The sequence below is a fragment of the Mobula hypostoma genome, chromosome 1, assembly GCF_963921235.1.
Source record: "Mobula hypostoma chromosome 1, sMobHyp1.1, whole genome shotgun sequence".
NCBI classification, from domain to species: domain Eukaryota; kingdom Metazoa; phylum Chordata; class Chondrichthyes; order Myliobatiformes; family Myliobatidae; genus Mobula; species Mobula hypostoma.
Window position 1 is genome coordinate 57,393,907 of NC_086097.1, and position 26,719 is coordinate 57,420,625.

Genomic DNA, 26,719 nt, shown 5'->3' on the forward strand with positions numbered 1-26,719 from the left:
AAGCAAGCAGTGCTTTGGTTAAATGTCATTTGACAAAAAACAACCTCCAGCATTGTCCCTGGATATTGAATCCTATTGTCATTCTGCATTATGCTCTCAAGTGTCTGACAAAGAGGTTAAGCATGCACCTATTGGTTCTAAGGTGAGTCCTTGCATTGTGCCAATAATAACCTTGAAATAAGCGCTGTGCTGTCAGTTTTGATCTTTCACAGTACTTGGAATTCAAAACTGATGATTTAAAATAAAATGTTATCCACTATGCCCAATTTATTTTTGAATCTGAAGTAGTTTGCAGACCTATGGCTATGATAAGTTTGATTGAAGACGATTAACAACTGAAATCGTAATCCTGTACACTTTGTGGGCAAAAAGCCATTTTCTATTAATATGCAAACTGAATGGAAAAAAAAGGACAAGCATCATCATGTGCTTTCATTTTATGATTCAAAGAGACTAATATATTAGAGGGGAATGCAGGTAAAAAGGATTATTGATAATTAACTGAATTATCTTTCAGTGATGAAGCCGAGAAGATTCGTATTGGAAAGACTGTTGATGCCTGGATCACAGTTATTAATAAGGATATCCAGGTATGCCAAGAGATGTTGCATATCTTCGGAAGTTTGTTAATCCTTTGATGGCCTAATATTTTTTCTTAGTACAGTATTTTAAAAATTAACTCACTGGTTTATCAAATTATTTTCTGAAAAAATTGGATGATTATGGAAAAGGATTTTTAGAATTAGAATTTTAAAATTGTATCTTACCTCTTTACTCCATGCTGTCTTAACTGGATATAAATATTTGTGTTGTTTAATTATGTATTATATAATTGCATATTCAGTTTCAAATTATCATTTTGAAGTAATCAGAAATGTTATATTAAAAACATGAATACCTAACTGGCATTTTTGTGCCCAGATAAATTTAGCTTGTTTGAAGGCATCCAATTATAATGGCTCTGACTTGTAAATGGGTCAGATCTAATTTAGCAAGATCTGAATTAACACTAAAGACCTACCTTAACCAGCATTTGTATGTTATAATACTCCCAGCATAGGATAATCTTTAAACAGGGTTTTCGGACATTTACTGGATTATAGTTGTCACGATTAAAATTTCTCACTGAATCAACTAAACTTTTACTGTGCTCATGGACTTCTTTATCAAGTTATGGTATTGTTGCACTGTTGTAACTATATGTTATAATTATGTGGTTTTGTTAGTTTTTTTCAGTCTTGGTCTGTCCTGTGTTTTATGATATCACACCATGTATCATTTCTTAATGCATGCATTACTAAATGACAATGAAAGAGGACTGCGTGTCTTCATAATCATAAACTAAAGCTACTAGGCTGATAGTACAATGCTACCAGGTGCATTGTCTTTAAAAAAAATCATGTCAACTGGACAAATAGCCTCCTGACACCTACAGTGGCATGCAAAAGTTTGGGCACCCCTGGTCAAAATTTCCGTTACTGTGAATAGTTACGTGAGTAGAAGATGAATTGATCTCCAAAGGTCATAAAGTTAAAGATGAAGCATTCTTTTCAACATTTTAAGCAAGAGTTGTGTATTATTTTTGTTTTGTAGAATTTTAGAGTGAAAAAAAGGAAAGGAACACCATGCAAAAGTTTGGGCACCCCAAGAGATTTGAGCTCTCAGATAACTTTTACCAAGGTCTCAGACTTTCATTAGCTTGTTAGGGCAATGACTTGTTCACAATCATCATTAGGAAAGGCCAGGTGATGCAAATTTCAAAGCTTTATAAATACCCTGACTCCTCAAACCTTGTCCCAACAATCAGCAGCCATGGGCTTCTCTAAGTAGCTGCCTAGCACTCTGAAAATTAAAATAAATGATGCCCACAAAGCAGGAGAAGTCTATAAGAAGATAGCAAAGCGTTTTCAGGTAGCCGTTTCCTCAGTTCATAATGTAATTAAGAAATGGCAGTTAACAGGAACGGTGTAGGTCAAGTTGAGGTCTGGAAGACCAAGAAAACCTTCCGAGAGAACTGCTTGTAGGATTGCTAGAAAGGCAAATCAAAACCCCTGTTTGACTGCAAAGGACCTTCAGGGAGATTTAGCAGACTCTGGAGTGGTGGTGCACTGTTCTACCGTGCAGCGACACCCGCACAAATATGACCTTCAAGGAAGAGTCATCAGAAGAAAACCTTTCCTGCATCCTCACCATAAAATTCAGCGTCAGATGTTTGCAAAGGAACATCTAAACAAGGCTGATGCATTTTGGAAACAAGTCCTGTGGACTGATGAAGTTAAAATAGAACATTTGGCCGCAATGAGCAAAGGTACGTTTGGAGAAAAAAGGGTGCAGAATTTCATGAAAAGAACACCTCTCCAACTGTTAAGCATGGGGGTGGATCGATCATGCTTTGGGCTTGTGTTGCAGTCAGTGGCATGGGGAATGTTTCACTGGTAGAGGGAGGAATGATTTCAAACAACACACCGTCTGTAAAAAAAGCTGAAGATGAAAAGAGGATGGCTTCTACAACAGGATAATGATCCTAAGCACACCTCAAAATCCACAATGGACTACCTCAAGAGGTGCAAGCTGAAGGTTTTGCCATGGCCCTCACAGTCCCCCGACCTAAAAATCATCGAATATCTATGGACAGACCTCAAAAGAGCAGTGCATGCAAGACGGCCCAAGAATCTCACAGAACTAGAAGCCTTTTGCAAGGAAGAATGGGTGAAAGTCCCCCAAATAAGAATTGAAAGACCCTTAGCTGGCTACAGAAAGCGTTTACAAGCTGTGGTACTTGCCAAAGGAGGTGTTACTAAGTACTGATCATGCAGGGTGCCCAAACTTTTGCTTCGGGCCCTTTTCCTTTTTTGTTATTTTGAAACTGTAAAAGATGGAAATAAAAAAGTAACTTTGCTTAAAATATTAAAGCCATGTGTCATCTTTAACTTTATGCCTTTTGGAAATCAGGTCATCTTTTACTTGCTTAGTTATTCACAGTAACAGAAATTTTGAACAAACTTTTGCATGTTGCTATATGTCAAAGCAACTTCAGTTGCAGTGAAATTCAGATGGTTTTCAATATTTAGTGGATTCCAGTTAATTGGGACACATCGGTACCAGTACACTTTGGCTCAATTAAGCGGCTGCCTCAATTAGCTGGTTTCGTGTAAATAGTTAAACAGGTATGTAAAAGATTAATTACTGTTTAACTGAGTAACAAACTATGCATTTAAATGAAATACAGAACAAATTAGAACACTATCAATACTACTGGAGTACTATAAAACTGTACATTAGTTCCTCAAACATGAGGAAATCTGCAGATGCTGGAATTTCATTCATTGATAGAGGAATTCAGCATACGCTGTCATGTTCTTTTGATTAACAAAGTCAGTGCAGACATCTGATGTAGATAATGGACTGCCTTCATGGAATGCTATTGACAGTTTTATCCTCCAAATTTTCATCTTCATTGTAACATTCAAGATGATTGTCGATACCTTCAGATTTTTTGTAGTTCCTAACTTGCTGAAGTAATAAAATCATTTCATTTTCACTCCCAGCTGTTTCTGGCATCTCCAAACCTGAATGCTTGAAATCACAGTGAACAAAATAATTCTCAATTGTCAGTTTAAAAAAATCTCTGGTTTTTGAACACAAAAACATGCATTCGTTATTACTTAAAAACTCTTCACTCTAAGCATGGTGTGGTGTCCAACGGCCACACAAGTGCACAAGTCTGATGCTAGTTAGAAACTGTTCAGCAACAGTCATCTGTTCCAATTAAGTGACATAGTGTTGCAAAAAGAAGGGCATCCCAGCTGTTTTCTTGATTAGTTTTTGTTCTATAAGAGTTGTCCCAAATAGAGACTGTGCTGATTAACCAATGGCCCAATTAACCGGAATCCACTGTAATTGTTTTACAGTTGCTCCTACTAACTAAATCCTTTCTTTAAATTTTTACGTTTTCCTTGATGATCACAACTTTTAAAGTAGTTTACAATAAGCAGAATAATATTGTAAGTTACAGAAATACAAAAAGTGAAGTAGGCATAGTTGCAGTGAAAACAGCTCTTCATGGAGCTGATTGCTGTTCGAAATGTCAACCTGACTGCAAAACTGTATTATAACAATGTCTTTATCACTGTTCTGATCTTTAATGGCAATGTTGGACACACAGATTAACTGCAGGTCTAGATTTTGTTGAAGTCTTGTTCCTGATATTGTTATTTCTCAGTGCCTGATGTCACAAGTGAAGCTCTGGAGGAATTATTAGGCAGGAAGAACATGTCACTATTTTCAAGAAGTCAAGTAGCAGTTACAAATTACTTGCTGGCTTGTCCTTTTTGCCTGATGGTTCAATATCTGGGCATTTTTGACCTGCATCTCACTTCACAATATTAAATTTAATTATGGGGGAAGGATTTCTGGTGCTGCTTCTAAACAATCTGATAGCAATTATGGCGGCTTATTTAGGCCAATGTTGAGATTGGAAGAAGGTATTCTGGAAAGCAGAGGGAAGGTAGAAGAAGTAGTGACAGCTTTGAAAATCTGTAAGACATTGTGGTGGAGCATGTGTCTATCAACTGTCACGGAGTCACCATATCAAAGTGGATTTATTATTGAAGTGTATATATGTCACCATATATTGTTACGTAACCGGCAACAACAATGAATATTAATCGAGACAGGTTTTATAAAAACAACCAAACATTTTTTTAAACATGTATAAACGATAAGGAAAAAAAAAACAAAGGGAAACTTTAAACGGAGGCTAACAGGTACGCAGCCATTCACCAACTTGCCACTCGGCTCTGGTTCTTAAAGCGTTAAATGCGGAAACAGTTCTTAAAGCGATACAGTCAGATATGGTTCTTAAAGCAATAACTTCGAAAGTCCAACAGTTTTACACATTCAATTGGGAGAGACTTCTCTGGAGAAAGATTTCTTCACCGACGCACCTTTACTGCTGGTTCCGTCCACAGGATTCCCGATGCCGAAAATAAACAGTTTAAATCACCTGACTTAAATTCCTTTAAAGAGAGAGAGCACCTTTTTGCATGAACTCATTGCGCTTTTGCAACAGTTATCTCGATACAGGTTCTCTCCAATGAAGACTCAATAAGGTTGATTCTTTATTAAACTGCCAGACGATGCCGACTTCTCTCGCTCCTTCACTTCGATGAATTCTTCACTCTCTCTTCAAAACTGTTGGAATTGAGTAAATTGGCACTTCCAGCCACAAATTTCCAGTTCAATAATACAAATCTTGTAAGAGAACGCACCTTCTGTTTTAAAAATGAAATTTCGTCACAAAAACAAACACACAACAGAAACAGAGGCACAACACGTTCTACCTGGAAATCTACAAACTCAAAAACTAACTGCGTCACCTGGGTCGACCCTTATATAGTCACAGGGCACATGTCATCACGTGACCTCACATTGGCGGGAAAATCACATCAGGTGACCTCCAAAAGACCATTACATCATTCTCACAAAAAAAAACAGATCTCCTTGAGCATGTAACAATATAACCCTGAGATTCACTTTCCTGTAGGCATTTACAGTAAAGAAAAGAAACACAATAGAATCAATGAAAGTGCCCTGAATAGGATGGACAACAACCAGAGTACAAAAGTCAACAAACTAAAAATACAAAATGAAAGTAAATAAATAAATAGAATGATTGATTGATCGAAAAAGCAATAAACAAATATGCATTGGTAACTTGAGCTTGGCACCGCTACACTGCTCCCGGTCCATTACCGTTTTGGTAGGTTTACGAGTCATCCTCCAGCAGTAACATATAAATAAGGACAACTGAAAACTGTTGTGCTTATGTGACAGGTGTTCCAGAATCTAAGATAGACAGCACTGTTACATTGCCTTTCAGACTTCTCATCACCGTGCTGGAATTTTATCAGCTAAAATGATGGTGCCTCCTTAGTTTACTTCTGGTTTGTGACCGTGGTCAGAACATCATGTAGATTCATAGTGGTGCTTAGACAAAATATTCATTTACCTTGTGCTGTTGTCTTCCTGAATGCTAGTATGTCAGACTGCACGCTGGCAGGTGGATGATTAGGACCTTACAGACGCTGCTTGTGGCTCCCAACACTATGATATACACCAGGGTTCCCCCAATTGGTTTTCCACAAGGGCCAAATTATGTCAAGCATGCCAAGCCAAGGGCCAAAACATCCAGGAAGTTGTTTTATGGGCAGATGTTGTTGTTGCTGCTATTATTATTATTATTATTATTAGTGGTAGTAGTAGTAGTGGTAGTAGTAATAATTTAGGCCTGGGATTCTCAAAGCCTGTGTTGTGGGTCACACAAGAAAAAAAATGCACTCTTGAAACAGAATAGATCTAAAACCAACCATTTAATTATGACTCTAGCTATCACAACTGTCAGCTGTCACATTGAGAACTCATCTGGGACTTAAAATACACAACACACACACACACACACACTCACTCACACACACACACACACACACACACACACACACACACACACACACACAGTAAACATGGTAGTCTTCACCACTTCTCTTCCACACAAAGAACACTTCTCCACCACACAGAGTTTTAGTAGTATTGCCTTTTCCACTGTTTCTGTTCTCTCATTTAATCTATTTGTTCTTTTTAATTAAACTATGTAGCATTTGAAGTATGAAGTGTAGCTATAAATGAAATTATCAGTATTATTGTTGTAATGTTATTATACCACAATAAGATGGACAAATGGACAAAAATAAATTGATTCACTCACCAATCAGTGAGAGAAGTGACAGCGATGGGATGAGGCAATCCTACTGATGTCGGGCCTGTATTCTGTTGTGGCAATCCTGAGACACTGGCCAAGATGTGCATTGGAGAGTCTGTTTCGGTCCTGGTTCTTGATAGAGTTCATTGAAGAAAACGATGACTCACATATGTACGTGGAGGGGAACAGTATGAGTAGGAGCATTGCAATAGCTCTCGTGTTTTTGAATTGAGCTTGGGGAACCACGTTGATCCAAAAGTCACTCACCCCAATGTCGTTGCATTGTGCTTTGAGCAAATCAGATGTTCCCATTTCCAAGACCTCCAACTGAAGAGTTGCCTCATCTGTGGAAGGCACCAGCCTTTTGGCCTCTACAGTCCACTGACCGTCAGCCGAAACAGAGAACGGCTGTCTCAGGAAGAGGAGGATGTCACCTGAGAGTTTAGGGGAGCTTTCAAATCGTTCCCTGAAGTTTTCTGCCAGGCTCGTCATGAAATCCTTCATCACTGGATCCTCCCACATTTCGTTCTTCTCGCAATGCTCCCACAGACGTGGAAAGTGCAACTTTCTCCTGTGAATGTCTCTCTCCAAAAGGTTCAGCTTTGACTGGAAAGCGTCAATCGTGTCCGCAACAGTGTGGTTGTTGCCTTGTAATTGCAGATTAAGTTGATTTAGATGGGACATGATGTCACACAAAAAAAGAACATGTGCCATCACCTTGTTGTCACTTAAAAACCTCTTAAATCCTTGGGCTTTTTGGCTCTGCAGACTGGATAAAAATGACACAACCTCATTGCACAGGTCGCACACCCTGTCCAACACAAGGCCTTTGCTCAGCCAGCGAACATCATTATGAAGCAAAAGATCTTTGTGTTCCGCTGACATTTCCTCCAGCAATGCTCTGAAAAGGCAATGTTGCAGACTAGAACTCTCACGAACGAAATTTACCAGTCTCGTTACAGTATCCATTGCCTCTTTCATTTCCCCACACAGTTTAGTGCACAGCACTGATTTGTGAATAATGCAATGAAATGCCAAGAGTGCTGGTAAACCTGCCTACCAAGCTCTTGTGTTTTACCACCATCAACGGAGCCCCATCGGTGACAATGGACACAATTTTGCTCACATCTAAGCCATTCTTCCCAACGAACTGCATCAATTCGTTAAAAATTATTTCCCCAGTTATATGCCTAGGTAGAGGAAGCAAACAAAGTAGCTCTTCCTGGAAGGTCTTCCCATCAAAAAATCTTGTGAACACAGATAGCTCTTCCATATCAGTTCGGTCACAGGGCGAGTAAATGGCTAGTGATATGGCTTCTGCTTTCTCTAAATCAGTGAGTAGATTGGAAAAACACTCCTCCGCTAAAACTTCTACTCCTCTTGTTGCCGTAGCTGACAATGGCGCCGTCTGTAATAGCTCCACAACAGTGTCCTTGGTTTCCTCATCATGACTTAAAACTTCGCCAACCATATCAATTGCACACGTTTTAATCAACTTGGCATCGCACGCTCTATGGGGGCGTAGGTCTAGTGGGCGGTGTGGGATGAGGTTAAAGTAAATTAGAGCAGCGCACGCTTTACTTACATGTTATGACAGGTGCATTCACGTAAGTGCCAATGGGTCGGCGCAGTCCAGACATTTGGTTCTCACGGTCAGGACCTGGCCCGCGGTCCACCTATTGGGCAACACACATCAAAGTTGCTGGTGAACGCAGCAGGCCAGACAGCATCTCTAGGAGGAGGTACAGTCGATGTTTCGGGCCGAGACCCTTCGTCAGGACTAACTGAAGGAAGAGTCCGCCTATTGGGCTTGTCTGATATACACAATTGTAAATCTATAATGATTTAATCTATAATGAGATCCCAACCGTGAGCAAAATCACATTCAAACAACAAGCTTTTTATGTTCAGAACCGTAATTCAAATTACTATCCTCACTACAACTAATCATCTCTCTGTGGTTCGTTCTCAATGGATTGTCCTTTAACTTCTTATAAATATAGCCTCCAGAAGTAAGTTGAGGACAATTTAATGCAGTAGCCCCTCAGAGAGTGCTATATTAGGTAAGCCTGTATATCCCATTAATGGCACTTTCTAATGAGCCAATCATGTGGCAGCAACTCAATGCATAAAGGCATACAGATATGGTCAAGAGTTTAAGCTGTTGTCTAGTTCAAACATCAGAATGGGGAAGGAATGTAATGTAACTGACTTTGACCATGAAATGATTGTTGGTGCCAGACAGGATGGTTTGAGTATCCCAGAAACTGTTCACCTCCTGGGATTTTCACGCACAGTAGTCTCTAGAAGTGATAGAGAATGGTGCAAAAACCAAAAAAAAAAATCCAGTGAGCTGCAGTTTTGTGGGCAAAAGTGACTTGTTAGTCAGAGAGATGAGAGGAGAATGGCCAGGCTGGTTCAGTCTATCAGGAAAGTGACAGTAAATCAACAGCCAAGCATTGCAATAGTGGTGTGCAAAAGAGCATCGTTTGACACAGAACACATCAAACCTTGAAGTGATGGGCTACAGCAGCAGAAGGTGACACCGGGGTTCCACTCTGTACCTAATAAAGTGGCCGAGTGTGTATTTAACAGTAACGAGAAATAATTGTGGATCACTATGTTGTAAACTTTAATGTACCTGTGTGTCTTCTGTTTTTCTTTACTCCTGTGCTGAATATCATTTCTTGAACTGCTGCAGTCCTTGAGATGTGGGTCTACCCACAACGCTGTTACAGACGGAATTCCAAGATTTTATCTTGACAACAGTGAGGGTACAGCAATATTTTCTAGTTAGGATGTTGTGTGGCTTTAAGGGCAATCTCCCAGTGGTGGTGTCACCATGCTTATGCTGCCTTTGTCCTTCTAGCTGGTAGGGGTTATGGGCTTTGGAGATGCTATCTTAGGAATCTTTTTATTTCTTATTTAATATTGCATTATCTCATTAATTATACATATTGATTACAAAGTTCAGATCCTTAAAAATTTATAGCATTTTCCTTTTAATTAATGACATACTTCTATAGATGTACAGTGGAGTGTATCCTGCCTGGTAGGGAAATACCAATGCCTAGGAATTGAAAAGTCTATAGAAAGTGTTGGGTACATCCCAGTCCATCACAGGCAAAACTCTCCCCACCACTGAGCACATCTACAAGGAGCACTGCCACAAAAAAGCAGCATCTTTCAAGGACTTCCATCATCCAGGCCATACTCTCTTCTTGTTGCTGCCATTGCGAAGGAAGTACAAGAGCCTTAGGTCCCATGCCCCCAGGTTCAGAAATGGTTACTACCCTTCAACTATCAGGCTCCTGAATCAGTGTGGATAGCTTCACTCATTGAACGGATTCCACAATCTATGGGCTTACTTTCAAGGACTCTACAACTGATGTTCTCAGTATGGTGGATACTGGTTAACTGGGACACCTCGGGACCAACACATTTTGGCCCAATTAAGCGGCCACCCCAATTAGCCAAAGTTTCATCGAAATAATTAAAAATGGTATTTAAAAAAAAGCAACCATTTAACTGAATAACAAATTACGTATTTAAATGAAATACAGAACAAATTAGGACACTACCAGTACTACTACAGTACTATAGAACTGTAAACACGAGGAAATCTGCAGATGCTGGAATTTCAAGCAACGCACATAAAAGTTGCTGGTGAACGCAGCAGACCAGGCAGCATCTCTAGGAAGAGGTACAGTCGACGTTTCGGGCCGAGGCCCTTCATCAGGACTAACTAAAAGAAGAGATAGTAAGAGATTTGAAAGGGGGAGGGGGAGATCCAAAATGAGAAGAGAAGGTAGGAGGGGGAGGGATGGAGCCAAGAGCTGGACAGTTGATTGGCAAAAAGGATATGAGAGGATCATGGGAAAGGAGGCCTAGGGAGAAAGATTTTTCTCCCTCTGTCCCTCTCACTATACCCCTTGCCCATCCTCTGTTTTTTCTCCCCCCTTCCCCTTTTCTTCCTCTTTAGGCCTCCTTTCCCATGATCCTCTCATATCCCTCTTGACTCCATTCCTCCCCCTCCTGTCTTCTCCTATCATTTTGGATCTCCCCTTCCCCCTCCCACTTTCAAATCTCTTACTAGCTCTTCTTGGAGTCCCCCACTCCTGTCTTGCTGCTGGTCATGGTGATGAATGTTTGTCTGCATAAAGGTGCCGGATCTGCTTGGTCCACTGAGGCCTTCAGAAGACAGTGAAATCTGTACAGCATTAAGTTCATTTTAAAGTACATTGCTTAAAAGGAAATTACATGCCACAGGTTGCAGTGAAAGCCATTTAAAGGAAGTATATTTTGAAGTTTTGTACGTAACCTACAGAACATTGCCGTGGTTCATTGCAACAACCTTTGCTATCAATGCACCTGTCCCTGCAGTATACCACTTGTTACAGTCTTGCAATCATTTTAAAAAAAGCATCCATTGCTATCCTCTGCCTCCTATCACCAAGCAAATTTTAGATCCAACTTGCCAATATTCTTGGATCCTTTGTATCTTAACCTTCTTGGTTAGACTACCATGTAGAACCTTGTCAATAGCCTGTCTAAAGCCCATGTAAATCATGTCTACTCTGTCTTCACTTTCTTAGTTGCCTCCTCAAAAACAATCAATCAGACTCGTGAGACATGATTTCCTGTACATAAGCTTTTCTAAAGCTTCTTTCATAACACATTAAACACTATTGTAAACTAATTGAGTGATATTTGAACATAAGGGGGTGAGCTTTAAATTCCTTGGTGTTTCATTTCAGAGCATCTGTCCTGGGCCCTGTATGTAATTGCCATGACAAAAAAAGCACAAGTAGCATCTCCAATTTCTTAGAAGTTTGCGAAGATTTGGCATATCATCTAAAACCTTGACAAATTTCTGCAGATGTGCGGTGGAGACTATATTGACTGGCTGCATCAGGGCCTGGAATGGAAACACTAATGGCCTTAATGGAAAAGCCTACAAAAGGTAGTGATACAGACAGCCTAGTCCATCATGCTTAAAAACCCTCCCATTTTGAGCCTATTTAAATAGACCGGTGTTGCAGGAAAGCAGCATCCGTCAACAAGGACCCCCATTATCCGGGCCATGTTCTCTTATCGCTGCTGCCATCAGGAAGAAGGTACAGGAGCCTCAGAACTCACACCGCCAGGCTCAGGAACAGTTATTACCCACAGTGGAAATAACTAATCTGAACTTCACTTGTCCCATCATTGAAATGTTCCCAAAATCTATGGACTCATTTTCAAGGACTCTTTATTTCATGTTCTCGATACTTATTGCTTATTTATTTAATAATATTATTTTTCCTTTGTTTTTGTTTTGCACAGTTCGGTATCTTTTGCACACTGGTTGTTTTGTCCCGTTGGGTGCAGTCTTTCATTGATCCTGTTGTGTTTTTGTATTCGCTATTAATACCCACAAGAGAATGCATCTCAGTATTGTATATGATGACATACATGTACTTTGATAATAAATTTATTTTGAACTTTTGAGCTCTTCTCCATGACATCCATACTAAACCCTTTTAACCTTTCTACATTTTTTCGTGGATCCTTTCCACATTAACATTTACTTCCACTCCTGTTTTTTGGCTTTTGACATGACCAATAAGGGCAATACATACTCTTTATTATATGGGGTAAAATGTGTGTGAGGGGGTATGTAGTGGTCAATTTGTGTAGAAGTGCATTTATGCTGCTTCCTTGGGGTTTTTGATGCACTTTAAGCATAGCCAGAAGATCTCAATAGCATCCCAACTGCATCTCTCTTTGAATGGTTGTGGGCTAGAGACTCTAAGGATTCAGTAGAGAGGTTACATTTCTCCAAGGAAGCTTTGAGCACATCCTTTAACCATTTTTTTCTGTCTGCTTGGTATTATCTCATGATGTAGCTCAGAATAGAGTGATTGTTTTTGGAGTTTGGTGCCACAATGCTAAGAACTTCTAACTTTCCCAATAGTGATTAGGATTGCTTTAGCGCAAGCAGCTTAGATGGGGCATAATTTAGTAACTATATCCAAGAAAGTGTTTTCAAGGTAATATGTAAAGTGATGGCAGAAATAGGGTAGAACTAGGACTTATCGTAGGAAATAATGTTTGCCTATCCAACAGAGCTACTTGAGGGTAACTAGAATTTCAGTGATGGAGCTGTTTGCCTGAGAGAGGATGGTAATATAATTTTGCTTGTCTTTCCAGTGAATTTGGAAATATTGTATGGTAGCATTGATTGTGTTTTCCCTGTGCACTGAGATGTCTGGAGGGGAAGGATTGCTACTGCTCAGTAGGCCGTGAGATTTCTGACAAGTTTGAGGTCTTGACCATCAAATACCCTTTCCTAAGAAACCATTGACCTAAGGCAATGCTGAATCTTCAAGTTTGATATGTGCTTCTTAAGGCATGGGAGGTGGTCCAGAATCTAACCATAAACATTTATAATTAAAGGTCAACATTGCTGATAAATAATTTTTTCCTTCCAGGTAAAGTACCTGGGAATCAGGCTCTACAGCCCACCAAGTCACAGTGACCATAGTACACCCCTTACACCATAGGTTTCCAACCTTTTTAATGCCATGGACCCTTATCATTGATGCAGGGGTCCATGAACCCCAAGTTGGGAATCCCTGCTTTATATACTCCCTACCATCATATTGACGACCCTGGATTTTACAACTTATACACACACTTGGGGCAAAGTGTAGCAGCCACTTAACCTATCATGTTAAGTATATGCCCCATCCCCTTGTATGCTTTGGTGAACGAGCCAATAATGTAATGGAGCTTGTCAACTGAGTGAATGGAAATGCAAGTACCATATATGTTTTGGGCAAATTTGTTTTTGGAGTGTAGTTGCTGTAGGTTGGACATTTTCTGATTTGTTCTTGACAGAGAGGTTTCTAAAGCACCATAATATGTAGTTATACTTTTCAGACACTTGCTATTAATTACAGGCATTTTCAAACCTCAAGGCTAGGATGAGTTCATCACTCAATTATTAGAAACAATAGACTAGCTCTAAAATAATTCAAGGCTTTGTTGAAAGCTTATTAAAATTTAGTCATATTTGTAAAAACAAATATTTTTGTTGAAGTATAGCATAGAAATAAAATATCAATATGGAGTTTCATTTTCAAGAATTAGGCCATTCTGTGTACGTGTTAAAATATTATAAATATATATATCAGATTCAACTTTATTGTCATTATGCCGATTACAGATACAAAACCAATGAAATGCAATTAGCATCTGACCAGAAGTGCAAAAGAATAGTATGTCTTTACACGCACACACACATGGGGTGATTGATAAGTTCGTGGCCTAAGGTAGAAGGAGATGAGTTATACAGCTCTCATTACATGCACATGCAGTTCAACGCTTTGAGTGATTATACAGAAAGTTTGAGATTAATAACTCATCTCCTTCTACCTTAGGCAACAAACTTAGCAATCACCCCGATGAGTTATTAACTGATGAATTATTAACCTCAAACTTTCTGCATAATCACTGAAATCGTTGAACGGCGCGTGTATGTAACGAAAGCTGCATAAGTCATCTCCTTCTACCTTAGGCCATGAACTTATCAATCACCCCCGCTGTGGGCTCTTTCTGGAGGTCCAAGATCGGTATGCTCCATGACCGCTGGACTAAGTGTGTAAATGTAGGAGGGGACTATATTGAAAAATAAATGTGCTAAGTTTTCTAAAATTGACTCTTTTTCTACCTTAGGCCATGAATTTATCAATCACCCCTCGTATATATGTCTTCTGCTTTGTGTTACTAGGGTTCATGATTGATTTGCTTTTAGATGTTTTTATCACCAACTGTTCATATGTAATTGATTATAAGCAATTTGGAATTCTGATATTAGGTTCTCACTAATTCTTTATTGAACTTAATTTTAATTAGATGTTAACATTGATATACTACTGTATCTTATTTTTCAAATATATTTTCTGTACAGGAAGTTGTACTGATTATTTTAGTATCATACTGGAGGATGAGTAAACTCCTTATAGCACAGTTGATTTGACTTTGAGTGGATCCTGGGCTTGATTAAGAATATTTCTTGGGTTATTTGCTTTCACATCCATTAGAAATATACACTGTTTTCATCGGATAAATGCTTAGTTATATTTTACATTGTCACATTGAGCAATTTAATCATAGCACTTCTGTATTTCTGATTGTGCATGGACTTAACAAACCAATTGAAAATCCAAAACTGTTTTAAGTGGACTGAAAGCCAGAAGACTTTTCAATCATTTCTTCAATTTCATTTAATAATTATCCTTAAGTAAGAGTAAACATGATGGGATATATTCAGCACCATATGTAACAATATTCATAAATGTATTAATAATTATTCTCCTGACATAATTGCAACACAGTTTTTTTGCTGATGAATCCTAATGGCTGTTTTTATGAAAGAATTTCCCATCCTAAATTTCAACAGGTTTGGTGCCTTAAAAGTGGAGAATTAAGAAGTTGAGTGTAGTCCCACTCATATGCTCTGATATTACTTGCATGAGTATGGCCTTGGGTGATCAATAAATAGTGATTGATAAAAAGTGGAACTGCATATCAGAAATAAAAATGAAACTATTTATCATTTTTCTGTCCTAATGTTTATTCTAAAAGTATACCAGCTCTTAGGCAGAAATATTTTATTTTTCATTTAGGGTGAAATTGCAAGGAAGAATTATCTTCAAAGTAAATCAAAACAACAAGAATTGAGTCTTACAAGAAAAGAACATGATGTCAAGGCTATCAAATTTAACAAAGATATAAAAGAGAAAGCACAAAATAAACCAGAATCAACTATAGACGGACCCAAAAGCACAGCAAGAACAGTGTGGAAGCAACTCAAGGAGGATTATGGAAATAGGAATCAGGGAAACATGGCTGCCACACAGTCATTGCAGAAGAAGGAACAGAAATCAAAGGTGAATGTTATAACAAATATGAGAAATACTTTTTGAATTTTATACAATCGTATTACAAAAATATAATATAAAGACCTAGTATAAAGTTTTTTTTACCTGAATCACATATAATGTAATTCAGCAATATGAATAATTCTTGCAACTGGTTTTGTTGCAATTTTAAGACGGACAGTAAAACTTCAATAATCTGTTATCATCTCTCTTACTATTTGCCTGAGTTGCATACTCTTTTCTGTGGGGAGTTCAGTTGGAGGATAAATGCACTCAAAATGCTAGAATAAATTCTGAATTTAAAATGAGCTTGGATTACTACATTAAAGCAGCCACCCTCTGAAGTTGCTGCTTACTGAATTTAGCAATCTTAGTGCGAGAGATTTGATTCCAGCTGTTGGGGACTATTCTTCATTTCCTCTTGTCTTCATTATTTTAGAGCTTCTTTATAGGTATTCCTTGGCATTACTCTCACCTCACCTCTGACGTCAACATGTTCTACTAGAACCCAAACTGATAGTCATTTGATGAGAAACTATCACTTCATCACACTATCAATCTATTATACTTTCCATCACATTATTTGCAACCAAGTATGGGCTGATGGAGCAGTAACTGACAAAATGGATTGATTGAATAGCATGTATCTAAAGAATGTTCGAAGTTGTTAGGTCAATATCAGTTTTAGCCACACAGGAACAGTTTGATGAAAGGAATATCTAGTTCAGGAGAATATTTTCAGTAATACAACAAGGACATTGTTTATGACTATAGTTATTGCTTTGTCCAAAGCCTTCAGATGTTAATTGATATCTTATTGAGTGACTAGAATTAGATGCTTTCTGTGATGATGCAGTTCTTGATGAGCCTGAGGTGAATCTGTCCAATTGGCACTTCTGGCTGAAAACAGTTGTAAACATTAGTCTTTATTCTTTGCATTTGTGTATTGGGTTCCACAGTAGTAAAGGAAGTAGAACTTCAAATCTCATCAAAGTCAGATGGTCTTTTCATGTCTAGTCCTGCAAAATGCTAGATAATGAACAAACAAATAGGATGCTATAATAGCATAAATACAGAGTTCGGACCTGTCTAAGAAACTCCCAGTGTGGCTGTGCTGCCATGTCTGGTGGGGCTGTTTTGCTGGTGGGACAGGAAATTCTTTGTCTCCTGCAAGTCAGCCAATCTTCTATCCATGGTAATTTCTTTTCGGGCTGTTATCTTGTCAAGCAGCCTTACGTGCACGTTGTAAAAGGCCTTCTGAAAATCCAAATAAACAATATCCACTGACTCTCCTTTGTCTATCTTGCCTGTTATTTCCTTAAAGAAATCCAATGGATCTGTCAGGCAAGATTACCCCTTAAGGAAACCACACTGTCTTTGGCTTATTTTATCATGTGCCTCAAGTACCCCAAAACCTCATCCTTAATAATGAACTCCAACATCCTGCATAAGGACTCCCAAGTCCCTTTGCACCTCGGATTTTTGAATTTTCTCCCCATTTTGAAAATAGTTCACACCTTTATTCCTTCTAGTCTATCTATCAATTCCATGCCCATCTTGTCTATGTCCTTCTGCAGCCTTCTTGCTACCACAACACTACCTACCCCTCCACCTATCTTCATATCGTCCACAAACTTGGCCACAAAGCCATCAATTCCATCATCTCAATCATTGACATACAACGTATAAAGAGATGGTCCTAACACTGACCCCCGTGGAACACCATTAGTCACCAGCAGCCAATCAAAAAAGGTTCTCTTTATTCCCGCATTTTGCCTCCTGCCATTCAGCCAATGCTCTATCCATGCTATTACATTTCCTGAAATACTATAGGCTCTTCTCTTGCCAAGCAGACATGTAGAGCACCATGTCAAATGCCTTCTGAAAATCCAAGTACACAACATCCATGGATTCTCCTTTGTTTATCCTGCTTATTATTTCTTCAAAGAAATCCAACCAACTTGTTAGGGAAGATTTTCCCTTAAGGAAACCATGTTGACTTAGGTCTACTTTATCATGTTCCTCCAAGTACCCTGAAATCTCATCCTCAACAATCGACTCCAACATCTTTCCAGCCAATGAGGTCAGGCTAACTTGGCCAATAATTTTCTTTCTTCTGCCTCCTACCCATCTTGAGCAGTGGAATGACATTTGCAATTTTCCAATGCTTTGGAACCATGCCATTAGTAATGATTCTTGAAAGATAATTTCTAATGCCTCCATAATCTTTTCAGCCACCTTTTTCAGAACCCTAGAGTATTGTCCATCTGGTCCTGGTGATTTATCTACTTTCAGACCTTTCAGCTTCCCAATCACCTTTTCCCTGGTAATAGCAACTGCACTCACTTCTGCCTCTTGACATTTGAACTTCTGTCATGCTGCTAGTATCTTCCACGGTGAAGGCTGATGCAAAATGCTTATTCAGTTTGTCCGCCATTTCCTTGTCCTCCATTACTACCTCTCCAATGCCATTTTCCAGCGATTTGATATCCTCTTTGATATTATTGGCTAGCTTCCCTTCATATTTCATCTTTTCCCTCCTTATGGCTTTTTAATGGCCTTCTGTTGGTTTTTAAAAGCTTCCCAATTCTCCAGCTTCCCACTAATTTTTGCTATATTATATGCCTTCTCTTTTGCTTTTATTTTGCCTTTGACTTTCCTTGTCAGCTATGTTGCATTATCCTTCCTTTAGAATACTACTACTACTTTGGGATGTATAAGACCATAAGATATAGGAGCAGAATTAGGCCATTTGGCCCATTGAGTCTGCTTTGCCATTCCATCATGGCTGATCCAATTTTCCCCTCAGCCCCAATCCCTGCTTTCTCCCCATATCCCTTCATATCCTGACCAATCAAGAATCTGTCAACCTCTGCCTTAAATATACATCGCAACTTGGCCTCCACAGCTGCCTATGGCAAAAAAAAATCCACAGATTCACCACTCTCTGGCTAATGAAATTCTTCTTTGTCTCCGTTCTAAAAGGATGCCCCTCTATTCTGAGGCTGTGTCCTCTGGTCTAGACTCTCCCACCATAAAGTGTGCACTTCCCCCCCATCAAGGCCTTTCACCATTTGCTAGGTTTCAATGAGGTCACCCTCTCATTCTTCTGAATTCTGGTGAATACAGATCCGGAGCTATCAAATGTTCTTCATCTGACAAGCTCTTCAATCCTGGAATTATTTGCGTGAATTTCCTTTGAATCCTCTCCAGTTTCAGCACATCTTTTCTAAGATAGGGGCCCAAAACTACTAACGATACTTTGAGAGTGACCTCATTACTGCTTTATAAAGTCTCAACAATTACATCTTTGCTTTTATAGAAACATAGAAAACCTATAGCACAATACAGGCCCTTCAGCCCATAATGCTGTGCTGAACATGTACTGTAGAAGTTACCTAGGGTTACCCATAGCCCTCTATTTTTCTAAGCTCCATGTTCCTATCCAAGAGTCTATTAAAAGACCCTATTATATCCGCCTCCACTACCGTCACCGGCAGCCCATTCCATGCACTCACCACTCTGCATAAAAAACTTACCCTTGACATCTCCTCTGTACCTACTTCCAAGCAGCTTAAAATTGTGCCCTCTTGTGTTAGCCATTTTAGCCCTGGGAAAAAGCCTCTGATTATCCACATGATCAATGCCTCTCATCATCTTTTACACCTCTATCAGATCACCTCTCAACCTCTGTCACTTCAAGGAGAAAAGGCCAAATTCACTCAACCTGTTCTCGTAAAGCATGCTCCCCAATCCAAGCAACATCCTTGTAAATCTCCTCTGCACCCTTTCTATAGTTTCCACATCCTTCCTGTAGTGAGGTGACCAGAACTGAGCACAATACTCCAAGTGGGGTCTGACCAGGGTCCTGTATAGCTGTAACATTGCCTCTTGACTCTTGAACCCAGTCCCACGGTTGATGAAGGCCAATGCACCATTTGCCTTCTTAACCACACAGTCAACCTGCGCAGTAGCTTTGAGTGTCCTATGGACATGGACCCTAGGATCTATCTGATCCTCCACACTGTCAAGAGTCTTAACATTAATACTATATATTAATACTATTTTTTGCCAACTCTTAACTAAAAATGAGATCAGGGCAATAGTGGGAGAAGATGTAAGATCTAAGGAGCAGAATGTTGAATCCATCTGGGTAGAGATTAGGAACAGCAGGGGGGAAAATCACTGGTGGGAGTTGCCTATCACCCACCGAATAATATTACGTTAGCATAGGCAATAAACAGAGAAATATCTGAGGCATGTAACAATGGAACAGCAGTTATCATGAGGGAGTTTAACTTGCACACAGATTGGGTGAATCAAGTTGGTTGAGGCAGTCTTGAGGAGGACTTCATGGAATGCTTCCGTGGCATCTTTCTTGAACAGCATGTTACTGAACCTACAAGGGAACGTGCTATCTTAGATCTGGTCCTGTGCAATGAGACAGGTAAAATTAATGATCTTGTTGTTAGGGATCCTCTTGGAAAGCGTGATCACAGTATGATTAAGTTTCTCATACAGATGGAGTATACAATAGTTTGATCTAAAACCAGTGTATTATGCCTAAACAATGGAGACTACAGTGAGGATTTGTTTAGTGTAGGCTGGAAACACAGGCTCTATGGTGGGATGGTTGAAGAACAGTGGAAGACTTTCGAAGAGATTTTTCATGGTGCTCAACAAAAGTATATTCCAGTTAAAAGCAAGGACAGTAAGGGAGGGGAGAGCCAGCCTTGGATAACTAAGGAAGTAAAAGAAGGCATCAAACCATAAGCTCGTACATATGAAGTCACCAAGAGTAGTGGGAAAGTGGAAGATTGGGAAAACTTTGAAAAGCAACAAAGAACCACTTAGCGAGTAATAAAGGAAAGCTAGATTATGAAAATAACTAGCACAAAATATAAAAATGGATAGTAAGACCTTTTATAATCATATAAAGCAGAAAAGGATGGATAAAATAAATGTAGGTTCCTTGGAGGATGAGAAGGGGTAATTGATATTGGGTAATGAGGAAATGGCAGAGACTTTGAATGACTATTTTATATTGGTCTTCATGGTGGAGGACACATCTAACATGACAAAGAGAGATGTTATGGATATGATGGGAGGTGAGGATCTTGATACATTAACTATCACTAAAGAGGTAGTGCTGAGCAACTTGTGGTCCTGAAGATAGACAAGTCCCCTGATCCTGATGGAATGCAGCCCACGGTAACTGAAAGAAATAGCAGAAGATATAGTAGAGGCTTTGGTGATGATTTACCAAAATTCACTGTACTCTGGATAGGTCCCAGTGGATCGGAAGACAGCAAATGTCATGCCACTGTTCAAAAAAGGATGTAGACAACAGACAAGTAACTATAGGCCAGTTAGTTTAATATCTGTAGTTGGGAAAATGCTTGAAGCTATCATTAAAGAAGAAATAGCGAGGCATCTGGAAAGTAATAGATCCATCAGACAGGCACAGCATGGATTCAGCAAAGACAGGTCCTGTTTGACAATCTTACTGGAGTTCTTTGAAAATATAATGAGCTCAGTGGATAGAAGGGAACAGATGGATGTTATTTACTTGGATTTCCAGAAGACGTTTGATAAGGTGCCACATAAAAGACTTATCCATAAGATAAGGATACATAGAGTTGGGGCTGATGTATTAGCATAGATAGAGGATTGGTTAACTAATAGAAAGTAGAGAGTTGGTATACATTTTTGTTACTCTGGTTGGCAATCAGTGGAGAGCGGTGTGCCGCAAGGGTTGGTGCTGGGCCACAACTATTCACAATATGCATTAACAATCTGTAAAAAGGGATTGAGTGTAGTGTATCTAAGTTTGCTGATGATAATAAATCGTGCAGAAGATATGGAGAGTCTGTAGAGAATGATAGGTTAAGTATGTGGGCAAGGGTCTGGCAGATGGAGTACAATGTTGGTAAATCCACTTTAGAAGGAAAAATAAAAGAGCAGATTATTATTTAAATGGTAAAAAATTGCAGGGTGCTCCTATGCCGAGGGACTTTGGAGTGTTTGTGCATGAATCACAAAAGGTTGGTTTGCAGGTGCAGCAGGCTGTTAAGAAGGTAAATGGAATGCTGGCCTTCATTGCTAAAGGCATTGAACTTAAGAGCAGGGAGGTTATGCTGCAGCTGCACAGGCCACACCTGGAGTACTGAATGCAGTTCTGGTCTCTTTACTAGGGTTGGAGGAGGTTCATCAGGTTGATTCCAGAGATGAGGGGTTAGACTATGAGGAGAGATTGAGTCGCCTGGGACTGTACTTCCTGGAATTCAGAAGAATGAGAGGAAATCTTATAGAAACATATAAAATTATGAAGAGGATAGATAAGATAGAGGCAGGAAAGTTGTTTCCACTGGTAGCTGAGACTAGAACTAGGGGACATAGCCTCAAGGTTCAGGGGAGTAGATTTAGGATGGAAATGAGGAGGAACTGCTTTCCCCAGAGACTGGTGAATCTGTAGAATTCTCTGCCCCGTGAAGCAGTGAAGGCTACCTCAGTAAATATATTTAAAACAAGGTTGGATAGGTGTTTGCATATTAGGGGAATTAAAGGTTATGGGGAAAAGGCAGGTAGGTGGAGGTGAGTCCATAGCCTGGTCCGCCATGATCTTATTGAATGGCAGAGCAGACTTGACGGGCCAGATGACCTACTCTTGCTCCTATTTCTTATGGTCGTATGTTCTTACTTTGTGCTTACCTTCTTAATGACTTTTTAGTTGCTTTATGTTGGTTTTGAAAAGCTTCTCAATCCTCTATCTTCCCACTAATTTTTGCTCTATTTGCCCTCTCTTTGGCTTTTATGTTGGCTTTGACTTCTTTTGTTAGCCACAGTTATGTCTTCTTTCCTTGAGAATACTTCTTCCTCTTTGGGATGTATTTATCTTCTGTCTTCCGAATTGCTTCCAGAAATTCCAGCCATTGCTACTCCACTGTCATCCTTGCCGGTGTTCTTTTCCAATCAGTTCTGGCTATCTCCTCTCTCAGGCTTGTGTAATTTCATTCAGTCCACTGTAATACTGATACATCTGACTTTAGCTTGTCCTTCTCAAATTTCAGGGTGAGTTCAATCTTGTTATGATCACTTTCCACTACAGGTTCTTTTACCTTAAGATTTCCAATCAATTATGTTTCATTGCACAACACCCAAACCAGAATAGCTGACTCCCTCATGGGCTCCACCATGAGCTGCTCTAAAAAGCCATCTCATAGGCACTCAATAAATTTCTCCTCCTGGAACCCAGCACCAACCTGATTTTGCCAACCTGCACATTGAAGTCCCTATGACTGTTGTAACATTGCCCTTTTGGCATGCATTTTCTATCTCCTGTTGTAATTTATAGCCCACATACTGGCTACTGTTTGGTGGCCTGTATATAACTCCCATCAGGGTCCTTTTACCCTTACAGTTCCTTGACTTTATCCACAATGAATCTATACTTCTTATTTGATTTCGTTTTTTACCAACAGAGACACACCACCCCCTCTGCCTACCTGCCTGTCCTTTTGATACAATGTGTATCCTTGGATGTTCCGCTCTCAACTATAACCTTTCATCTGCGCCTCAGTGATCCCCCCCAACGTCATACCTGTGAATTTCTAACTCTGCTATGAGATCATCTTCCTTATTCCATATACTGTGTGCATTCAATTATTACACCTCAGTCCTGTATCCATCACCCCTTTTGATTTTGACCCCCTGTTAAACTGCAACTCATCCCACTGGCTAACAATTTTGCCCTATCATCTGCCTATCCTCCTAACAGTCTCACGACACACTGCTCCTGCTTGTATACCAACTGCCCCATCCTCACTGGTTAGTAAATTAATTTGTCGTTGTAAATTGTCCTGTGATTAGGCTAGGGTTAAATCGGTATGTTCCTGGGTGGTGCGGCTTGTTGCGCTGTTCTAGGCTATATCTCTAAATAAATAAAATCATACCTTAATGGGCTCCTGCAACTTCTTTGCTAGCATACATAGTGTTAATCACATCTGCTAAAACATCCAGAAGATTAGCTGCTGCACTGGTGGCATCCTTTTACTTGATACCCCAGGGGTTTACCATCTGTGTTCTGCTGAACAGAGCTTGCCCTGTACTGTTTTTTCCAGTACAAGTTTTATGCCGTGTTCCTTAAGTCTGTTCTTGCTTATGAAATGCAAGTTACAAATTGCAACTCATTTCTATCTCACAGAATGCTTCAAATTGTGAATAGAGCTAAATAGGTGGAGCATCCTCAGGTTCGGAAACTTCCTCTGAAGAATCATTATTGTTGTCTCTGGGCAAGTCAGATTGTTGAGATAAGAATGTTAGTTATCATTTTGCACTTGTTGCTGACTTGAGTTCACAAGGATGAGTGCTGAATGAATGTAACTAAGGGTTATTAGGGTCCCATCTCTAATGTCTATGTTACCTCTAAGGGTAAATTGTTTTTTTATTGTCACATACCCAGAATGTGCCATTGCACTCATTTTTACAGATCTTCCGCACTGAATCCACAATAGTGTGATTATCTTCCTACATCCCACTTATGTAGTCATGTTTTCTTGGTCTCATTATCCAGCGTCTTCCTCTGATGAGGAAGAAATATCGGGGCTACATTACCTGACCTGCCTCTTGCTGGCTATTATCTAGGTAATTTTAACTGCAGTGCAAGCAGTTCCTTAGTGTCTTGCTGGTAGTTTAGGCTGTATTTACAGCAGGGCACAGGCATCAACAATGTTTAAAGAAGACAAGATAATTATCCTTCATAAATGAAATTGTAACAGCAACCATGGCAACAAATAGAAACAAAAGTAAAGAAAACTAAATCACATAGTCAAGCAGATAGTAACGGATACGTAACTAGAATTAGATTATTATAACTGATATATGACTTGAAATTTGTTGTTTCACAATAGCAACACAGTGCAACAGCATAAAAACATACAAATTACAAAAAAACTGCAAAAATGAATAATAAGGTAATGTTTGTGGGTTCATAGACTGTTCAGAAATCTGATGCGAAGGGGACAAACCTAAATTGTTCCTAAAACATTGAGTGTGCGTCTTCAGGCTCCTGTACCTCCTCCCTGATAACAGTAATGAGAAGAGGGCATGTCAAGAATGGTTAGTGTCCTTAATGATGGATGCCAACTTCCTGAGTCACATCTTGAAGTTGATGATGGAGAGGGTTGTGCCCATGATGGTTTAGGCTCTCTGCAGCCTCTTGTGATCCTGTGCATTGGATGCTCCATATCAGGCTGTGATGCAAGCATTTAGAGTTTACTCCACCTTACATCTATTGAAATTTGACATACTGATCCTAACAAAGTAAAATCACAGGGATGCTTTCTTCCTGATTATCTTGAGAATGATGCAATCATGATGAAGAAGTGCTGAAGACTGTGGTAGTAATCTGGAACTTTTCCACAAATATTAATGGATTTTTCAAGATTCAAGTTTATTTATTATTTGTACATTGAAACATATCATTTGCATTAACAACCAAAGTTAATTTAAAATCTAGAATAAACAGATACCTGTTATTTGTTAATCAAATACAGGTGTATATGAGGGTATAGATAAAAGGCACATGGAATAGAAGACTCGTTAACTGCCATCTTATTAGATTGTAGAAGAGGCCTTCTGTAATTTAATAGCGTACATCAACTTCAGTGTTCCATCTTCTTCAAAGGTTCGAAGGTTCAGTTTAATGTCAGAGAAATGTATACAATATACATCCTGAAATGGTTTTTTTTTCGCAAACATCCATGAAAACAGAGAAGTGCCCCAAAGAATGAATGACAGATAAGCGTAAGAACCCCAAAGTCCCCATCAGCTCCCCTCCCTCCAGTGCGTAAGCGGCAGCGAACAATTCCCCCTCCCCCTCCAGCAAAAAAGTAAGCATTGGTACTACCACCGAGCACTCAGTGTGAGCAAAGCAATAGCAAAGACACAGACTTACAGTTACCCCAAAGATTTGGCATTTCATCCGGCATTCGACATACCACAGATTCTCTCTCTCCCCAATAAGGAAGAAAAAAGCGACTCCATTTTTCACCAGTGAGCAGGGAGACATAACAAACAACTCGCTGGTTTACGATGTTACAAGTCCATTACGTCGCTTTTTCAGAGCTCTGTGCCCGAAGATCATGAAGATCTCGGGTCTTCGGTCCCACAGCAGAGATCCTGACTCCCCCGACGCCACACGTGTCTCCTCCCATGACACTGACCCTTGATCCGCCCGTCTCCAGAACTCCGAGATCTTACACTTCCGAATTTGAGCCGGACTCTCAGGCTGAACCCTTGATGTGCCAGACAACGGCCAGTTATGGAACCCCGAGAATGCGTCCCATTCCCGCAAAGAACCGAAGTCAGCGTGTAATTCCAGGTCAGGGTCTTCAAAAGAACCCTGAAAGAGAAAAACAAAGATATTAAAGATGGAAATAGAGCTGTTTCCGAAGATGCAAGGAAAGGAGTCGCCGTTTAGCACCATCTTAACTTCGCCCTACCTTAACTTCTTAGGCTGTGTAGCATGTGTTTATTCAATATTTTTTATTTTAAATATTAATTTATAACATTAAAAGCAATAATAAACAGCACTGTTCGTGAACAGATTTGTTCCTTCTGAAAAACTTCTTATTACAAATTTAACTGGAAGGAAGAACGATCAAAGTTTTTCATTGCAAAACTTAATTCTTCATTCTGTAATGTACAATATGAGTTTGTAAATGTTGTAACTAGGAAAATGAAAATGGTGATTTATTTTAATAAAAATCTCAGTATGGCTTACAGCCTTAGTATATACAAGCATACTATTAAAACAACCAAAATCAGTCATAGAATCCAATGTAACTGGAATTACCAGAAAACATGATTGTAATTATAATAATAATTAAAGAACAAAACAGTAGTTGCTAAAGAATTGGACAATGAGTTCCATACCTTTCCGATTGCCAAATACACTGAAAAGTGTCCAGTCTGACTGGAATGGTGTTAATGGAAGATATCCTAGTGATAGGAAGATACAAAAAATTATGATGAT

General features: G+C 39.4%; 1 protein-coding gene across 1 annotated transcript in view; it reads left to right on the top strand.

Annotated features, from left to right (window-relative positions):
• Positions 1–26,719, top strand: part of kiaa0586 (KIAA0586 ortholog) — a 538,659-nt gene that overhangs the window by 270,304 nt on the left and 241,636 nt on the right. The window contains exons 13-14 of the mRNA XM_063049620.1: positions 518–590; positions 15,430–15,693. Coding sequence (XP_062905690.1) covers positions 518–590; positions 15,430–15,693 — 337 coding nt within the window. The remainder of the gene's footprint in view (positions 1–517; positions 591–15,429; positions 15,694–26,719) is intronic.